We start from the raw sequence: 21286 nt of genomic DNA, 5'->3' as shown, positions 1-21286 counted from the left end.
CGCCCAGTTTTTTTCGGTGGACACGGGCATTTTATTAGGATTGGAACGTTCGAGTGGTTCTTCATTCCTGGCAAAAGGTATTCGAATACCTTTTTTAGAACGCGATCACTTTTTTTAAAACTCGATCGATTGACTTGAATTTTGTTTAAACGTTAAAGGGACTTGTTTACTGTACAATGACTAAAATACCTTCTTCAATTTTTGTTGAGATGACAGAAAATATAAAGAACTGTCCTTTGTTGACTTTTTTATCCGACAATATAACGAAAATTTATAAAATACGTTTTGTAGATCTCGATTGACTAGTCTCTTTAACATTAAACAAAAAAAAATACAAATCATTTTGTCCAGTTTGAGAAACGTTGTTGCGTTTTAGGTGTTCGAATACCATTTTACCAGGCGTTGTATTTTACGACGGAATTCAGGCTGAGGGAAACGATGACTTAAACTGCCCCTAATTTTGCCTGCACTTGATGCTGCGATATTTCATTTTGATCGGAATCTCTGATATCGATTGCAAAATGGGACGATTCTACAGCGATGCCTTCGTGCCGCTCGCGGCGCGAACTGTGACCCGTTCGAATCGGATGCACATGTATCCTGTATCGCATCCTTTTAAAATTCAATAAATGGACCGGTTCCAAAAGAGACGATAATCTCTTCCACCGCTGAGAAATGGAACAGCAGTGGAGCATTTTCTTTGCGAAATAATAGAGACCTCGTGGATTCGAGCACAAAGGCGACAAAGATCTGATTAGGATTCCAATATCCCTCGATACACGTGCATTCGATAAGACCGTTCGACTTCACCGGTGATCGAATTGTTTGCGCGGAACGTTCCACAGAATGTGGCCACTTTACACCTCCGGAAAAACGTCGGGGCGACTCGTCTGGTCTGGTCTGGTCTGGTCTCGTCTCGTTTCGTTTCGTTTCGTCGCGTGTCGATTGGTTTCGAGCATTTCACGGGCGAGGATAGCAGAATCGCGCGTCGCGAGACATCTGTTCTTAGGCGCTGAAAGGATCTTATCGAGGATGCATTGAACTCGGCTGCAGCACCGTTCCATCCTTTTATATTCGCCGCTCGCGTTTATCATTCGCCGTGTTCGCGTCGGGACGAAACGCACGCCGCTCGGAATCATCGATCCACCTGGACGAAAATAAAAGGTACGACCGCCGAGCATTGTGGCGAGGAACCAACCCACCCTTCAGGTTCCATTTCATTCCAAATCAATGAGACTAGGCGAGTTCTATCGAAGGTGGATCCTCGGACTCTACCAACAACCGTTGTAAACCGTTCAGGTGAAATTGAGGCGGTCATATTCCGTGAATTAAATTGCATCAAAGCGGATATTCAATTCTGAAGAAACCCTCTTTCGTTCACGCGCAATTTGTAGAAACTGTTAAACGTTGAAATCGTTTATACTTCGCTACTCTTCTAGTTCGCTTTCGCGCTCGTCGGAAGGAAAAATCTTTCGGACGCCTTTGAAGGGTGCTTGCGACAAGATATAATTTATTTCCTGATATTTTGCTCTTCCGTCAGGATATTAACGCCACGTTTACGGACATTCCCGTCATAACGACGGCTCACTAATCTTTTAATTCACGATTATCCAGATCGCGAAGATACGTTTATAAATGATTTATTCGATATCGCGATAGCACTCGTTAAAATCGAAATAAATGTTTTATCGTTACTTTCGTAAACTGATATATAAACACGGCTGCTTTTAGTGCTCCGTAAATCTAGTGTGAACGACATCCTAGGATTCTCTAAAGTATGTTCTCGAAATATCTTTGAATCTGAATCGACTGAATCGGCACCGACCGATTATTTTCCGCTCGCGTTAATAATTTATCATCTTTCCCGGAAAATCTCGCAAGTCTAAACGAATCTCAAAGTACATTTCCAGCGGTACCGTGGTTCATAATCATGTATCCGAGGGCTTATCTCGGCACCGTGGACCTTTGTGCACTTGGATCGAGCATTCCGAGCCGTGCGGGAAAAGGGACTTCCGGTTCCCGAGGCGAACTTGGAGCAGTCTCGTCGTCTATATTTTAAGCGGGGCGGAACGAGAAGGAGTGAGAAGATAGACAAGTAGTGAAAGAGACAGATAGATAGACAGATAGATAGATAGACAGAGAGGTAGAAAGAGATAGAAAGAGGTAGAAAAAAGTTCGAAAAATACTGGCTAAAGATACGGTACTAAGGTACAGTGGCGAGAGAAAGAGACTGTCATAGAGAGTTTCGAAACGGAAAAACGAGTGAAAGTAAAAAAAGAGAGTATTCTCTACGTAGAGTGGTTAATTACGTGTGATGGATGGCTGGACATGTGTGTCGGCATCGTTCCGCGACAGATCAACCTTGAAATCGACGGCGCGCGGCCGTGGATCGCGACCAACGAGGGGAAATAACTCAGGAATTCTGCCAGAAAAGTTCGCCAGCTCGGGCCGGGCCGGGCCGGACCGGATCGGACCGCCGACGGGAGCATATACGCCACGGAAAAAGTTTCGCCATTTTTCTGGGAACCGAGGGCTCTCGTTGGCCCCGGCCACCAGTTTCGCGATAAAAAGCTATTTATAACGTTAAACGATGGAGCCTCCGCCATCGTCCCGGTTCACGGACTCTGGACCAAGCGGGAGTTTATTTTTTCGAGACGACGTGACGCGTTTCGACTAGCTCGCGTTCGCGATCACCGAGGACGACCAGCGGACCCAACGCGAGTTTTACACCGAATTCACAGAAAATTAGGCGAAACGCGGCCGCGAATTTAATTAAAACGTTGTCCTCGGACCCATAACGGCTAGAGCACACTTTCGACGTTCTTTTCCTTTCCGGAAGCTTGCGATATATTTTAATGAACCTACGCGAGCTTGTTTGTACCGATTCGAACTACGTCTGTGATTTATTGTACGTTGCCACCGTCAAGGCTAACAGTTGTTATTCGCCGAGGAAGCAGATATCAATCGCATCTCGAGGAGATGAAATTCTTATTTCTTGGCCCGTTTTCAAGGTACATTTTGGCGGTTTTTTTGCTTGGAGATCGATCGATCTGTTTTAACGAAAATTTGTGCGCTTGTTTACGTACGATTCAGTCGTGGCAGCGATATTTTATACATCGATACTGTCCAAATTGTAGCTGTTACATTCGCCGAGAAAACAGGCATGGATTGCGTCAAGGAGTATCTTGGAATTCTAATTCCCTGAACCATTTTCGGGCCACACTTTTGGAACCTCGTCCCCGGAAACCGAGTGACGCGTCTCATTGCAGCAATGCGAGCTTTCGTCGTACATGTTTCGGTTATGTTTACGATTTTTTATACCCTACTATTGTGTAAGTCGCATTTTCGAAACTTCTGACTCATGTTTTAACCAGTTAGCTGTGTTTGACGAGTATACTCGTCATGGAGAAGTGGAAGTATTTCGTGTCATGACGAGTATAATCAGCGAGCGCAAGAAGTAGCGACCATAAATTGTAATTTTAGTGGAAACAAAACCATATCCTCAAATTTCAAGATGTTTAGAATATTTCGAGGCCAGGCCAGAGAATAAAACAAACAAATAAAAAATGTGGATAATTATATGAATAATCCATGATATTGTTGTTCAACGTGCAAAGTGCCACTATGTATCGTTCGTTGCTTTGCTGAATACCACTCTGCAGCAGCAATTTGAATTTTTTAACTCTTATAAGTGTTTGATTTTTCCTGCGTTTCTCGTTTATTACTCATGCGGTGTACGTTAACGTGGAGAAAACAAGCAAATACTAGCGATAAAATTGTTAATTTTATCAAATAAAACCGTCTAATGCGGTCCAATATTTCAACAGCAACACTTTCTCTGCGTTCAACGAGTATATTCGTCATCGCCTTGATTCTCGCGACACATACAGGTGCGCGCTCTTAAAAGTATACGCCACAGCTGACTGGTTAAAAATGTAAGCTATGTATGCCAAAATATAGAAAAGACAAGTGAAATAAATTATGAAGTTACTTTCCACGAATTTACTTAGATCCGAATTATCTCAACAATAAATTTGCTCCGGAAACAATACACACGTCAGTGAACAACAACGCTCCATGTTTCCCGCAATGAGAAAAATGCGTCATGACATTGTAGATTGTGAAATAATTCTGACCGTTTGCCATGGTTCAAGAATGAAACAGCTTTGTCTTGAATTACAAAGAACCGACTCTAAGCTTCTGCGTAAGAGCCTGCTTCCTCCGCACTCGTCGCAGTTTTGACGGTGCAACGGCACAAAGGCTCGGCCCTTAACAAGGCCGCGGAGCTCCAGAAAACAGGCAACGCGTTAATTGTGTTCGCAGGGATGCTCAGGTAGACAAATGGCTTTGGCAGTACGGCTCGCGAACAGAAACGATACGCGCGCGTCGCGGAGGAAGTCGAACGTTTCCTCGGATAACGGAGCGTTCTTGTACAGGGTTTCTTCCATGGGCGGCTAATTGATCTTCCGCGTAATTGCACCGTTCGAATTATTATTCATAACGCGCAACTAGTCGAATAAATTGTCCGCGTTACGCCGGATAACGGAGGGCGGATACGGTAGTCGGTTTACGACGGGCCAAGTGTGCGCGGAAAGTGAGAAGGTTTTGACGGGGAGCCCGACGAAACGGAAGAAACACTCGTCGCCGGGGAACAATGGAACGTTCGAACGATGGTCCGAATAATGGAGGCCGTGCGCCGCGACGCGTCGGTGGCCCCGCGGATCGGACAAGGGATCGTCGTTCTCACGTTTCGCGTTTTCTCTCCGGTCGGGACAAAGACGAGAACCAGCGGACGGAGGCTCGCGCAGAGATTACTTGTAAGCAAACAGACGCCGATCTCAGCGCGGAACGATCCGGTAGAGTGAACAGTGTGTACAGGGTGGAGCAAGTCTATGGGAACGAACGACTATTTCTAAATAAATGATACATACGTTTGAAAACCAGTTTACGGACAGCAGGAGATTCGCGAAATTTTCCCTAGACGCTGATAGCATTTTTCCTATTGCCAACAGTAGCCTTAATCCACTCGAGGACACCGATATCTCGAAAGTCGGTTCCTAGAAGCCGACATCTTATTTTTCGCCATGATTATTTCGCACGCGATTGTTTCACACTTTTCGTCTAGGAACAATATTTCACAGCTGACGCGCGGTGGTCAGCCCCGAATGAGCTAAGGGCTGTTGCTGTCGGATCTTTCCATAAATAACGATAATTTGCTTTCATATTGTTCGGAAGGTGAAATACAAAGAGTGAACGAGCAGGGATTAATGTAAAATGGTTAATACGGTTACGCTTCGTACCACAACTTTCAGAAATGCGAAAGGAAGTTCGTGTTACGTATGGGACCACCTGAGTTTCCTTTGCTCCAGTTTCACTTTCGTTGAACTTTGGCACACCGACTTTTGATTTATTCCGTTGGTTTGCAACTTTTCGGGCAAACAGAAGATTCTTCTTTCCAAGGATCACTTTAGTCTGGAGACAGCGGCGAGACGTGCATCGAATTCTTTTCTTTTTTATTTCTGTACACTAATTCAATAACTTTCATATTTTTGGTAATACGATCGAATGTTGGAGGAAAGACGATTTAATTCGCGATGCCAAAGTTGTACCTTTCGTGGCTCACGGTCTTATATGTGACCATTACATAATGACGAGAGGAACGTACGATTCCACGTGAAAAAAGAATCTAAAACCTAGGGAAAATATCTTGAAATTTTACAGTAAATGTGCCCTCGTAACTTAATCATGCTTTCCCCTGATATTTTTTCTACAGCCTGAAATAAGACAGAATTCTGATATTCCCTGAGCAAAGATTTTTCTTGCTTCTATTTTCCATACTTTAAAATAACTTAAAATAATTCTGAAGCAATATTCGTTGCCAAATCTTGCTTAAACTTTATGCTTGCTCTATTAACGGTAACATACACATATATACATATAAATCGGGAATTGATCAATAAATTCGCGCTGCTTTTCATACCGAGCTACGAAATAACATTGGAAGCTCGTTAGAATCTCTAATGATCGCGATTCAGCACATTGTTCGTGGAGCAAGGTACACCGACGAGGCTTACATAACACCGAATGATCTGCCCCGTACAATGCCGACGACTTTCCTCGGTCGTCCCAGACGTTCCCTGTTACCTTTCAAATGCAACGAACTACAATCGCTACCATCGCAGAACGAAATAAAACTCCTGGAAATACTGCAACCTACCGAACAAACTAACGAGTACAATAAACTGGTTACACTAGTCTAAAAAAGGAAACTGCACGAATTACCCTGAATCTCGGCCACAACTTCGAAACAGAAGACTACGGACTGTTCCTCGAGAGGACCGTCGTTCCCCGAAAATGACGACGGGCCTCTCGAACAGCAGTCGACAGCTGTAAATCTACTGGCCCGAATCGAAATGTTCACACCTTTTCGCATCGCGAACCCGCTTCGCGGTGTACGAGCCGAAAGCCCGTGGGAGAGGCGTGCGAAAGGAATGTTTCCCGATGGAATCATCCAGGACGCGATCGAATCGAAAAGGCGTGAGTTCGGCTCGGAGCTCTACCAAGGTCTACGAACACCAAAAAAACTCTGGTACGTATATCTACACGGTCGGCATGCTCCACCCTGCATACGACAAAACTATCTGTCGAGATTTCGTGTAGCTAGACGTGTGTCACTGGTGTCCATGTGTGCGTGTGCGTGTGTAGGCGCTTAGGTGGCGCAAAAAGTAGATAGATAGAGAAGAGAAAAGTACAGTGGCTAACTGGCGATGGCCCAGCAGATCGCCGTGACGGCCCGCACTATTGTACCTTCCCGCATGTTGCGTTTACTACCACGAACCCCCGTGTGTCCCACGCACGTCCTAGGACAGCCGGTGGTGTGTGTTAGTTACGTGTGTGTGCCACTTACGAATATTCCTTTTCACCCACTTAATAGTCTCACTAGTTTAAAAATCACTTTAGCGCACTCTCATCATCGTCCTGATCTGAATCATCTGAATCATCATCATCGTCAACAACATCATCATCTGTATCATCGGACTCGTCGTCGTCGTCGTCGTTGTCGTCGTCGTCGTCGTCGTCAGCGCGATCGTCGTCATCGTGTCGCGATGTCGTCGTCACGACGGAATTCACAGCGGCGGTTCCGGCGAGGGGGCCGATGTCCGGCAACACGGGCTGCGGAATCGAAACGACGATGAACGACGAGTCATCTCGTCGCGTCTCGCTTCGTTCCGGCTTCGTTTAGCGTCGCGTCGCGTCGCGTCGCGTTGCGGTCGCGTCACGTCGCGTCGCGTAGCGTCGTGTCGAGCAGACGAGTCCACACGGGTACGCTCGTCGACGAGAGACAGCTTCCTCCTCCCAGCGGGGCAGGAGGGGGAGCACAGGGTAGGAGAGGTGGACCGACGATCCCGTCGGTCCGATCGGGACAGAGGGACCGGTCGCAGGGATGGAATGACCGTGACTGTCCGGCAGCGGGTCCGTCGTTCACTGGCGAACCGTAGGTGTCCCGGCGCGGATCACGCAGTCGCGCGAGCTTTCAACGTCCCCTTCAACGTCCCCCTTCAACGTTCGAAGCGAAGGAACCGTGTGCCCAAGTAGTCCGCTGTGCTCTCTGATGTTCCCCGACCACTGGGAGCGCGTGTCCGCGTATCGAGCCGCGCGATCACACTGGTGTCCCCGTCAGCTGATCACCAGGTCCTCCTCCGGTGTGTGCGTCCCACCTCTTTCTCTCCTTGGAGGCGAGCCCTCTCCGAGGCTCTCCGCGTGTGCGAGGGTCGCGTGCGCTCCCGACGCCGACCTTCGACTCGCTCTTCTCTCGAGAGCGAACACCGTCCAGAAAGCCACGGGATTCGGCGCGCAGGAGGTTTCTTCGGGGTCGAGAGAGAGCGGGAGCTCGCGTTCTCAGGCGGATATCGAACCGGTCACGCTCGTTTCATCGCGCGGCACGGCGGCAGACGAGTCCACCTTGCGAGCAAGGACGCGCCACCAATTTCGAGCGCGGGTTCCCTCAAGGACGACCGAAGGATCCGAGGGGTGGGGACCTCGCGAGCATGACAGAGTGAAAGAGAGAGACACGGAGAGAGAAAGAGAGAGAGAGAGTAAGAGAGAAAGTAAGAGAAAGAGAGTAAGAGAAATAGGGATAGTAAGAGAGAGAGAGAGAGAGAGAGAGAGAGAGAGAGAACGAGGGAGAGTGAAGAACTATAGCTGAAGGGAGCTGGAAAACACCGATAAAGCGCAGCGTCACGCAATCATTTCATTTAACCGCCGAGAGACCAGGACACACAACCCTCGTCCTCGTCCTCGATTCCCCGTCGACGCCTCTAGCTCTCTGACTCTAGCCCGGCGTGATTCTCCGGTTCAGGAAACTGATAAAACGAGAGGCGGTCTGTCCGTCCGTGGGCAGTCAGAGAGAAAGAGTGAGAGAAAGAGAGAGTGATAGAAAGAGAGAGAGAGAGAGAGAGAGAGAGAGAGAGAGAGAAGTGGGGTATGAAAGCGTTTGGCAACGGATTTTCCACTGGAACGGCACTGCCACGCGGTTGGTCGATTCGATTAGCGGCGGGTAGCCAGGCTCTGTGCCTCGTCCTTTTTGTCGGGACGCGGAGAGTATCCCTCGTCCTTTCGCTCCGACTGTCCTCCCTCCCTCTCTCTCTTTCCCTCTTTATGATTCCGTTGAATGAACACGCGCACTCGCGTGTCCTCGTCGCCGTGGGCCGCGCGCGCGAGCGAGCGAGCGAGCGAGCAAGAGGGTAGACGGGTCCACTTTCGCAGTACTCGTCGACGGCGACGCGTCGAGGCGAGGTACCACGCGACGATATCGGATATCGACGCTCGCGGAGAAGGGTCGGGGAGGAGATCGAGAGGAGCGGAAGGAAGCGGGAGGGAGGGTGATGGGCGAGAGCAAACCGGGGAGGAGGAGGAGGAGGAAGCCGCGCCACGCCGAAAACAAAAACGCGAGGCGGTAGACGCGGGTCACCACGACCAGCAAGGACGAACCAGGGTTCTCCGTTCGAGGCACCACACTGCCGCGCACACGGGGACGAAACCACGCGGGTTGTTTCGATCGGTACCGACTACCACGATCAACGGCCACGACCGCGACGGCTACCACGATCACGACCGTGTACCGGCTGCGAATCCGCCTCTCGAGCCGCGCGACGACCACGTTTACCCGCGTTTCGTCGGTCTCTGAATCGTCAAGCCGGACGTGCGTGCTCGCGAGACTCGCTTGGTTCGCCAGAAGAGGACGAAACGAGGCGTCCAGGGAAGGGGTGAGCTAGGGGTTGGCGAAGAGAGAGAGAGAGAGAGAGAAAGAGAGAGAGAGAGAGAGTGGCTGACTTCGCGGAAGGGTGTAGCCGAGGGAGGGTAAAAGGCGAAGGGGGTACGAAAGGAACAACGAGGACCGAGACTGACAGACGGAATCAGCGAAGAGGGACGGTAGGGGCAGAGGAGGGCGACAGGGGGGTGGAGAACACGGCGGAAGGTCTCGTTTACGCGGCAACGAGAGTCGCGAGACGAGATCGCGTAGACTCGGCCTCGTTAGGGCCTCCGTCGCGCTGGAGCGCCGAGGCGTTTGTGCGTTTTGCGGACGGACGTGCGGACGGAAGAGTTCGCGGCTGCTTGATGCTTGGACCTGGCGGGACAGGGCGGTAAAGGACAGTGGAGGTGCCGGGCTTGCGCCGCGGCGCCACCGTCGCTGCAAAATCACCCTCTTCCCCTAACTCTGTCTCTCCATCCGTCTCTGTTCGCCGTCCGCCCACCCCGTTGATCGCGCTCTCTCATTCTTCGGATCCGTCGCTGCGTCTTGCTTCCTCCGTCGCCCGTCTCCTTCTAATCCCCGTTACTAGATTTCGATTCTCCTCGTCGCGTTCGCCGGTTCGGTCAGCCTCCGAGAAGAGAGGGTGGGTTCAGGCGAGGGTGGGGTTTTCGTTGGGCGGGCAACGCGTGCGAGCCGCCTCGCTCGTTCGCTCGCTCGCTCGCTTCCTCGTTAGATAGCTAGCTAGCTAGCTAGCTAGAGCGTTCGCGCTCGATCTCTGTTACGCTCGCGGTGCTATGTGCTCTCGGATAGACCGAGAGAGAGAAAGAGAAAGAGGGGGGCCAAGAGAAAGAGAGAGAGAGAGAGAGGAGGGGCTTCGCGGATTCGTATGCGTCGAAACGGGTTCGTGCGCGAGAACGCGCTCGTTCGCACGCGCGCGCGCAATCGTTGCCCGCGCGGATGTATGAACGGTTCTCCGTCTCGCTCGTTCCTCTCCTCACCCTCTCGCTCCCACCCGCCGCAACCCCTACCCGCGTGCGTGGGCTTCCGAAGTCGATATCTAGCCACAACGGAGACTCCGCTCGAGTATTATCCTCGAACACCTCGGCGGCTTCTGTCGGGATTTCCGCGTGTCCTGGTGTCCCGATCTATTCGCCGTGTACGATCTGTGCACCCGTTTCCCGGCGAGCCAGCCCCGAAGCGTCGACGCGCGCGGTACCGTCGCGAGAGGAATCGTCGCGCGGGGCTGGGTATTTCGAAAGGTCGATCGGGGTCAATGGAAGGGGGATAGAGGAAGCGGTACCGGCACGGGGCTGATCCAAAATGGATCCTGTCCTCCGAATCCGGTCGGGACGGTACGGATAAGCGAGTTAGAACGATCTTCTCCCTCGAGGGCCCCGCGGAGGAAGTGCACTCGTAAATCCTGTCTCTCCTGCCCGGCTGGCTGGTCATCGATCGGCGAATGCCGGACTGAAATCGAGTGTAAAAGAAGTCGCGGCGCTGAAGAAGTTTGCCAGCGCGGGCCGTGAGTCGATCGGAAACCGGTTCGTCGCGAATCTAGGACCAGTTGCATCCGCCCGTCGAGTCGCGACTGTTGGATCGCGCGATGCCAGGATAGATTGCGGTTACTTCGATTCGATTTGGCCACTTCCTCTTTCTCTTCTTTTTTTTTGCGGACCGTCCCGCTGAACAGAATCGCCCGAGGTTGTTGCAGTCGTTATCAACACACCGGTGGATCGATTCCCTCGTGGTCCTTTACCGAACACATCGACGAAGTTCCGTGGTACATTTCGGAGAAGCTAAATCGAAGCGATGGAGTACGGTTAAATTACCGGCGCAAGACAATGAAACCGAAGTGCCCTCTGCAATAAGGTCCATCGGAATGAGAAATTAGCGTCGCTTCTATAGATTGCGTCCTCCGCGCAAAACGCTTATTGCTCCGAAGCAGAAGAAGATCCTGGTACCGTTGGGAGCCGAGCGGAGCAGACACGGCGTTGTTGTTTGATCGACGCGGCAGAAAGTTTTTGGTCGCGGGAAAAAGATGTCCGGACGAAACTAATGGAAATATCCTGTATATCGGAAAAAGTCGCATCGTTTCCCGGCGGGACTAAATAGAAAAAGGGGGAGCAGGGAGCCGAGGGCCGGCATCGAGATATCGGCCGGAACAATTTCTCAGAGTCCGCCGTGTCGGACGGGGCTGGGGTTTTATTCGAGAGAAATTGCCGCGATACCCGCAGCTATCGAGCGATCGCATCGCATGGCGTCGCGACAAGCCGAGTGGCTTCGTTTATCGTTCAATTGAGGAAGCGATATCGAACGAGCGCCGCGTATGCATAGTAATCGCGTTGTCGCGACGAGACGCGTTATCGTTAAGCCGCGGCGCGGGTTAACCGACCCCGCCGAGATCGGATTAATAACCAAAGCTGCCGTGATCCGACGTGTCTGCCCTCGGACGACCCTTCCCGTTCGGATCCTAATCGATGATTCCCCAACTTTCGCCTCGATTCAGGAACGAGCCGTACGCTCGGCGGCAGCGGCCGGGAGCATTCCGCTCGATTCCCGCTGGCGAACCCGCTGGCAAGGCTCTCTGGCAAGCTCGCCGCTGGCGTCCCGACAGCTTCGAAAGCGATTTCGCCGGCTGCGCTCTCACCGAATTCTTCCAGGACAATAAACAACCGGGTTCACTGTGTCAATATGTCGGACGACGTCGATCGGTGGCCGGTCATCAAATGCCTCCTCTTTCGAGCCCGTATCCCCGGGGTTCGCTACGCGAATCCCAATCGACTCGATCTTCGCCCAATATCTCCGCTTCCTAGCTGACTGGCTGCGCACCATTTTTCTCATTACACCGGCCTCGAAGGCCGCTCGATGCATTTCAATATCGTTGCCCGGATTGCGGATGTCTATATACGTTTGTAGCATTCATTTCTTAAAGTGCCGGAAGACGTTTACATTGTCAAATATTGAGAAGATTTTGATTCGGGCTTGCAGATTTTTTTTAGGTTAATCCGTGAATGGTAAATGCAGGAAGATGGACCACGTAGCGGAAAATGTAATGAAATGTAATCGAATCCATAGCGATGACGGACGATTGAATTAGATTCCGATGGGGTTCGATATACGATAAATTCTCCCTAGTTGACGCTCGGATTGTGCACAAAAATGGACAATTTGGGCAGAGAAGGACGATTTTTCGAACCTTGCGTCTCGTTTTTCTAATCGCTGACGATCGGCAACTATAACTCGAATAATCGAATCTCCTCTTCCCAAATTGTCCATCTTCGTTTGCAAGCTGAAGGGAAATTGGGAAGAATGTACTATACAGGGTGACCCAAAATTATGGTACTTCCGGGAAATGAGGGGTTCCTGAGATCATTCGAAGTATCTTTTTCCTCAACGAAATTGCAATCCGCGGCTTCGTTTACGAGTTATTAACGAAAAACAGTGACCAATGAGAGGCGAGCTTGGCTGGCGCGCGGCGGTCGAGCCAACGAGCGCACGGAGCTCGAGTTCCGCACATTGGCCCGGTCGTCTAGCGCCGAGCGAACTCGCCCCTCATTGGTCAGTGTTTTTTTATGAATAATTCGTTAACGACGCCCGGGAGAAAATTTTTGTAAAGGAAAAAGTTGCTTCAAATCTCCTCAGGAATCCCTCACTTCTCGGAAATACCATAATTTTGGGACAGCCTGTATATTCGTTTGTTTTCTGCAATAACGGGAATGTCCCTGTGTACCGTTCTCAATGAATTTCTCTGCATTATGCACGGTATTGTCTTTTGTCCGATTGCATATTTAGAATACAAATGCATCCGCGACGCGGTGAAGTTGTGCGCTTGCTCGAGGGTAGAGCTTCCTCATGAATGGCTACGAAAACAATTTAATTTCTCGCGATGTTATGGCTACAATGGCGGAGACCGGTCGCCGTGCCGATCGATCCTCATAAGGAAGTCATGGGACAGCTTTCAAGAGGAAAGCCCACCTGCACTTACGATGCGCATCCGCGGATGTAATGGCCAAATTGCATTTCACCCGGCCGTGGCAGTACTTTCTTCCCTAAATAAGGATCTTACTCGTTGCCAGTACTAAAATCATGTGAAAGTTTAACCAGGCAGCGTTTCCTGTCCGACCTTCGTCTTGTCTTTTCTTTGCCAAAGGCGATTCGCAACTCGAGTAACGCGCGAGAAAACGAATCGGACGAATATTCATTTCTCATTAATTTATGAGGAAACTGGTGCGAGCGCTTGGAACAAGAAGAATCTCAAGGCTAAATCTGAGAGACTTCGCAAATCCATTTTTAGAGTAATTAACGTTGACGAATACGCGATTGCAGGAGTTATATCGGTCGTAAAGTGTTCCATGAAATTCTTCGAAGAGAATCGAACGATGCCTGTAAGAGCTACCGATAATCCATTTAAAGTAAAGATCGATAAAACAGCAGAGAATGAGATTATTCCATTTAAAACTTTATACGCAAATAGCAAGCCGATGCGGCGATGCTCCAATTATTGAAAATTAGGACGTCGATATAGAACGACCTAATACGTACCCGTCGATCCAAAAATTCTTTCGAACCGTGCAAAAATTTCACCAATCTTCAGGGAACGCTGTGCGTTTTAGTCGCACAGTTTCCGAACCGGACGAACGAAAGAAAATCTAGTTTCCCGTACTAGAAACACAGAATCAATTTCGGACAATATCACATAATACTGCTCGTTAGGGTCGCCTCCGAAAAGATTCGCAGAACTTCCCCGAACTTCCCTAATACTTCTAATAGAATCCCCTCGTGACCTGCCAAGTTCCAGGAAGTCTTTGCTTCGAGCAGTCGCTGAACGAGGACTTAGAGCCGGATGACTTCCTCTATCCATCAGCGACGAAGTCTTACTCCTTCCATCTCTTGCTCGAATCTTTTGAAAAAAATTCGGATCGATTAAACATCGCGTTTAAATCCCTCGAATTCTAAATGATGTGCTCCATCTATATTTAAACTTGACAAAATGTAAACTCATTTTGAAGCTTGGACGACGAACTGTGTCAGAGATTCTTGGTCTTCTAGAGGCAAAACTGTTTAAGAGACAGAGTTGAACCAACGTGCTTCGACTATTCCAACTCGGCGAGGTCCTACAAATTCTAGTTAAACGTGTTAGGACTATGACAATTTTCTAGAACATTGGCAGAGCTTGTTATGTCTCATCGAATAATTTATCTATTCATCCATATCTTTGTTGATTGTTAGCTGATGCAAACTCTTAGAAAGTATGTTACCGTGTAATTATACAGTGTAGTTTCATTTTCTTCACATTTATAAATACTTAATTTAATAAAGAATATCAAAGTATATTTCCTTCTTAACCGGTTGGCTTCCTTCGACGAGTATATCCGTCACAAAGACATCGCGAGATTTTCCAAGATTTTGCAAGATTTGCAAGCAGAATGCAGTTCTTCATGCAAAATAAAAATCGTCTGCACCAGATACAAAGTACAGTAAATTACAAATACAAAGTACAAGGTACAGTAAATTCTACCTAATTTTCTTTCAGCTTGTAGACAAAAATGGACAATTTAGGAAGAGACGAGATACGATTGTTCGACCCTCGCGGCTTATTTTCACACTTAACTATTGTCAACAATTATAAAATCAAGGTACAAGGCTCGAATAATCGTATCTCCTTTTCCCAAATTGTCCATTTTCGTTCACAAACTGAAGGAAAATTAGAGGAAATTTGCTGTAATTCGAAATTAATTTTTTTCTCGAAGAATTTCAGATAATTTTAGGGGTACCCATAAGTAGCGTCGTTTTCTTTTAGAATCAGCAAATATAATCGCGATTCATTACAACTTGACCAATATCATAATTAAATTTATCTTGTGTGTTTATCGTGAACCTAAACTGCATTAAATATTCAGTAAAATATAGTTCCGTGCCAAGTATCACGAAACGGCATTACTCGTGGCTATTTATAAAATTCGACGAAGAAACGTGTCAGTGATTCGTGTCGTTTAAGAGGGCCGATGAGCACCGTTCCGGACTTAATTAGCTCTTTTTTCTTCCTCGGTCGGCAAGTTTCGAGGTAATGGCCGTCGAGGCGGTAGCCCAGGCCCGGACGACCGCGCCATTAATCAGCGGCGGATGTCCACCGGCCGGATTTGAGAGATCAGCACACACTCTTGCTCTCTTTTTCCCAGGCGACTCGCGGAGCCTCCGATATTTGCCGAAGTTCTTTGATAATCGGCCGCGGCGCCGCGCGTATCGAGATCCCCGATATCGAGGGTGATAACAGCGCGGAACACGGCAGCCGTGCCGGGATCTAGGACACGTGAAAATCTTTTATCTGCACTGACCCAGACCTAATTCAGGATCCTCGGGTAATCAGACCCGGCTCGAAGTGGCGTGGCTCGGCGAGGCTCGGCGAGGCTTGGCGTGACCGTACGGCAACAGCCCACCCACATCGACCTAGTCCACGGGAATGATGGATACCCGGCCAATCGATAGCCACCGAATCGTTTCGATCATACAGACCGGTGAACGAGCGGTAATTTTCGAGCCGGCCAGCCGCGTCCCGTCTATGCTAAACGCGTGTCGTAATTCCGGACGTAACCGGCCGTGATATCGCTGCTGCTCGCCTAATCGAGTGATCTTGGCGCGCGCCGAGCATGCTCTCGGTCCACGCAGCGATTAACGCCGAGGAGCCCTTTACCGCCGCCGCGTCGACATCGAAATCTTGCCGTCTTGTAATCCCGGTCACGTAGCGACTGTCTGAACCTGTTAAGCCTCTGATTTTTCACGTACGGTCCTGGCTCCTTGTCTTTTCAAATGCGTTCAACGTCCGTGAAATTTGCAAATTCTCCCACGTGAAATCGTCAACGAAATTCTTAGGACCGCGCGGTACGATCGTTGCACTATTTTTATAGGGAGTACAATTAATTGCCTGCGAAAGCAACTTTCGCAAATCTCGATACTGGGAAATAAGGAATCTGATTCGTTATTTCGATAAGTTCGATGGCTGTATCGATTTGCGTGTTCGATGCATTTTTCGGAACTACTTTCTTTCTCTGTGAATCCTAGCGAGAAGCATCGCGAAATAAATAAATAATAAATAATTGAAATTTTAAATATATTTCTTATTTAATTCTAAATAAAGTTCTCCCACAGATTGTGCACAAAAATGGACAATTTGGGAAGAGGAGGTACGATTATTCGAGCCTCGTTTTTATAATTGTTGATAAGCGCGGTTCGAATAATCGAATCTCCTCTACCCAAATTGTCCATTTTTCTATAGAATCTGAGCATTAATTAGGGAGAATTTACTGTATTATGAATCCCTTTTGGCTCACAGCATAGAAAGAATGCCAATATTTCAAAGAACGCTATGCAGTTCGTGACTTTTCAAGTTTAATCATCCGAAAATAATTTTGAGGAACTGTTTGCTCGATGCTAAGCAAATTACCTCTCACATCGAAAGGAAACTAGTTTTTACTTCGATTGTTATTGTTTAAATGACTACAGAATAGAAAGTGAAGTATTTGTGCTATGCCAATATTATGCCAATATTTCAAAGAACGCTATGCAGTTCGTGACTTTTCAAGTTTAATCATCCGAAAATAATTTTGGGAAACTGTTTGCTCGATGCTAAGCAAATTATCTCGCACATCGAAAGGAAACTAGTTTTTACTTCGATTGATATTGTTTAAATGACTACAGAATAGAAAGTGGAGTATTTGTGCTATGCCAATATTATGCCAATATTTCAAAGAACGCTATGCAGTTCGTGACTTTTCAAGTTTAATCATCCGAAAATAATTTTGAGGAACTGTTTGCTCGATGCTAAGCAAATTACCTCTCACATCGAAAGTAAACTAGTTTTTACTTCGATTGGTATTGTTTAAATGACTACAGAATAGAAAGTGGAGTATTTGCGCTAAATTTTGCTGACAATCGGCATCTATAAAAATAAATCGCGAGGCTCGAACAATCGTATTCCCTCTCCCGAAATTGTCCATTTTTCTACACAATCCGAGCGTCAATTAGGGAGAATTTACCGTACTGCGATGTTCCAGTAAACATTGTGCTGCGCAGGTATTAAAAGATTTTCCGACTGCAGAAACGCACGGAGCCCGGATTATAGTGCAGCAAAAGCGGAGCAGCCTCCCTTTGAAGTTTTCAATCTCCATTTAATAAGAACGAATTTCCATCCGTGTCGCGTAAAAGTGAAGAAAACACTAGCTCACGGTTCGCAAACGTTTAATATATACCGAGATCCTTTCCATTTTTTGCCTCTGCGTAAAACTATTAACAATAAGTCAGTCGGAGTCCTGCGCCGGCGAGGGATCCCGAGACTAGGATTCGGAAGAATTACAATTATCTCTACAAAGGAGGAGGACAGTGTCATATTTACGTAAAAGCTTATACGAACGGTGGGCAAAGAGACGAGGTTCTTATTACGGTCGCTCTTCCTTTAATTAAAAAGCTCCAAGATGGAGGAGAAACGGTTCAAATCTCGCAGAAAATCCGGGTTCGTGCCCGGGATGGTGCGGTCGAGCAACGCGGGGTGGAAATCGTTTGGAACGCCTTCTGGCGGGAAGCTCGGCAAACTGCACGAACGGAGAGCCCGCAAGCTCTCCCAACGGAAAAGCTTTTAGAACGCTGGACGGCTTTCGTATCGCTCGACGGTACCTACTTTACCAACCAGCGCCTGGATCCTCGAGAAGCTTCGCGGAAGAAACGCGGAGCGCTTTCCTGTGCTTTCGAATTCCACGTGACATTTTTTTTGGCAGACCAAATCGCAATACCGTCTGACAATATTTAACATTTTCTATGAAATGTTGAAACTTGCTGAAACTTGTCGGTTTCATAGCTTGTTCGCGGTGCCGAGCAGATGCTGAAAGCGAACGTCGTCGATGATGTTTCGACAGATTTAAAAATGATAACAGGGCGAAGACAATTTTCTAGAATGTCAGCAGAGCTTATTGGATCTCGTTGAGTTATTTGTTCGAATTTTATGGACACTACTTATCTTTGTCGTTTAACCGACTGCTGATCTTTGTGCCAAATAAAAATCCGTCAGTTGCAAAGTACAGAAAAGCCAATTAGGTTTTTCTCTTTAAAAATGTCAGTAGGCTTAAAATAACATTAGGGATACCCATAAATAATGTCGTTTTCTTTTAGAATGTTTAAATATTGTCACTTTGTTTGTGCATGTGATTTATTATCGAATAACCTATTTTCTAATTCAATTTATATTCTTTGTTTATCGTGAATTTAATCTGTACTAGATCTTAAATAAAGGACAAATTTGCTAATAATAACTTACTAATAATAACTATGTAAAAACGATATTACATACGGGTAACCCTAATATTATATATTTATTTCACATTTCAGTCACACACTTACGCCGTAACTGTAAAAAAATCGCGCGATCCATTCGTCTAATTCTTCCAAAGACAATTATGCGAACGTAAGAAAGACCGCAGCATATTTGCTACACCTAAATTGAATTACACCTACGATCGAACATTAGCACATCTGGAACGAATCAAATTGCACGTAGAGCGCAACACGTTGGTAAATCAGTGTTGGCCGCGTTCACCGGTAATCGGTGTTGCAGTGGTGAACAGCGTCGCGCAGTTTCTATAAAACAAATGATTTTCAGTAGTTGGTTCGTTCGGTCCTTACTTCTAACGTCGGTACGACGCAAGCTCTACACCACGAGCAAGAGACGCGCGACAAAGTTAGTTACTCGACGAAAGTTTCGGTAAGCTTACAAGCGAAGACTTTCTTCTCCGGGAAACTATGGTCGCCTAGCGATGAACTTTCTAGCTGGGATCGATCCTGCGGTAACTAGTTACCGTAGTCGAGAGCTACTTCTAATCACGGTGTAGCGAACAGAGTCAAAAGCTACTTGCGGCTGTTGGCTGATTGCTGATACGAGCCCTAAGGGCCCGGTTTTTTAGCTAATATGTCGCTGAATGATGCCGGCGAAGTTGCTCCGAATTTTTCCCTTCGACCCTACCATTGTGTCGGCGCCGACACGATGAATTGACAGGGCGACGTTCAACGGGAGGGTTCGAAACGTTAATGAGCTGTGATACTCTCAAAGTACTTGTTTCAACGAGGCTCGAGCTCTTCGGGACACGAACGTGGATCGAACGTGACCTCTAACCAATGTTTTGTCGTCCGGAACGGGTTACGGTTTCGAGAAAAGACCAGGTAATCACCAATGCGGAATCGAAATTTGCACAAATCTGTCGCGCATAGACTTTCGTGAATATCCGCGCGGGTCGAACATCGTGTCTCTTCCCTCGTTAAAAGTTCCGTTACGGCGTTCCAAGAAATGTGAAGATCTCGTGAAACTTTTTGGAAAATATTCCATCAGCGTTAGTTCGAAGATACAGAGTGACGAGACTTGTTGCAATAAGAAACAGTACACTTTGGGATAATTTCAGCCGGTCGACGAAAAGCCATGAAACTAATATTCGCACTATTAATCTCGGATCTTGAATTTATCAACGCACGATTTTCGAGATCGTGAATGTTTCGGGAGAATAGATCGAATTTTTAAATTGATAAAACAATGCCGAACTAATTGAGATCGTTTAGGTTCACGCGTATATTCCGCCTCGTCTGCTTTAAGCTTCGCTTTGGCACTACAGACCCAATAACTCGCATTACTGCTTTTAATATTTATTTAATAATTTTTTCATAATTTAATAATTGTTTAGTAATTTAATAATTCATTTAACAATTTAACCATTTGCGCTCGAGTGGTGACTCTGATGTACCACTAAAATTGTTACATCACATTCCAAGATAATTTAATATATATAATATAATATAATATAATAATATATATATAATATAATATAAAATATATACAATATAATATAATATAATAATATATATAATATAATATAAAATATATATAATATAATATAATATAATAATATATATATAATATAATATAAAATATTGTTACAAGTCTAACTATTGTATGTGTTACAAGACTCAATTTTATATGCATAAAATACGCTTTGCCACATGAAATACCATATGTCAGAAAAATTAATTTAGATTTGCAGTTAAAATGGCTTCGAGTGCAAAGGGTTAATGATTACTGTCGAATAATTGACTTATTTGGCGCTTCTTCAGATGTATAATATTTCAAAGATCTATTTACGATCTATGCCAATTAATAGGTTTTTCCCGCTTACAAATAAATAAAATAAATAGTGAATAAATAAATAACTAACAAAATAAATAACAAAATAAATAAAAAGATCTGTAACAAGTGGACTTATTATCTGCGAGCCCTTGAATCTTCGAGTAAACCAAAGCGTGCTTTTATTCCTGCGGCCCGAGAATCTGGTCTCCCGCGAGACATAGTTGTCGAATGCGTGAGATCTGCGAAGCGAGAGGCGTGAACGAATGCGAGAGAACTATGAGAAATGCGGCGGCTAAAGTGCACAGAGGGAGACGCATAGAGAAAGTGCGCAGTTAAATTTGTTAATTTCACCGCTTCTTGCGCCGTGGCACCTGACTACGACGGTCAGTACGTCCACCCGGTAGTAGCACCAACAAGAACAACAATTTCTCGATCCAGCTCGTCATCTTCTCCGGCACATTCGAGCCCTCCCGGTAGCTGTTGTTAGGCAAGACATCGCGTTAAAGTGTTTCGTGCTACAGGCATCCCACCACGGAGCCTAAACCAAGAGAGGAATCCTTACAGATATACCCGGACGGCTTTCGTTAGGCGCGGTCACCTAATTCGGCCACGACCTCGTCCTTCATGCTCAACCCTTTGCAATCTGCTTCGTTCTGGCAACGTCCATTCGCTCGAAAAATTGCGGGACTCCGCGATACAATCGCTTGCTTCAATTACAAAAATTAATTTCTGTATTAAGAACATTCTTCGGAACTCAATTAATTTATGTGCTGATACGATTTTTCCGGAACTGAATTGATTTCTGCGTTAATACAATTTTACAGAATTGAATTGATTTCTGTGTTGATACAATTTTACAGAATTGAATTAATTTCTGT

At 46.8% G+C, this 21286-nt stretch overlaps 1 protein-coding gene across 11 annotated transcripts in view; it reads right to left on the bottom strand.

Annotated features, from left to right (window-relative positions):
- shaker (potassium voltage-gated channel protein Shaker) overlaps positions 1-21286 on the bottom strand; it is a 489510-nt gene that overhangs the window by 298291 nt on the left and 169933 nt on the right. The window contains exon 2 of one of the 11 annotated variants that reach the window (XM_033473861.2): positions 20760-20946. The exons of 8 other annotated variants lie outside the window; for them this stretch is intronic. In XM_033473861.2, coding sequence (XP_033329752.2) covers positions 20760-20854 — 95 coding nt within the window. In that variant the 5' untranslated portion in view covers positions 20855-20946. Of the gene's footprint in view, positions 1-6752; positions 6771-6807; positions 7274-20759; positions 20947-21286 lie in introns of those variants that run through there. 2 more of the 11 variants (XM_033473890.2, XM_076522454.1) reach the window with 2 other exon arrangements.

This window comes from Megalopta genalis, chromosome 1 (genome assembly GCF_051020955.1).
Source record: "Megalopta genalis isolate 19385.01 chromosome 1, iyMegGena1_principal, whole genome shotgun sequence".
NCBI lineage: Eukaryota > Metazoa > Arthropoda > Insecta > Hymenoptera > Halictidae > Megalopta > Megalopta genalis.
Note: the sequence above shows the minus strand (reverse complement) of the source record. Positions and strands in the feature narration are given on the sequence as shown.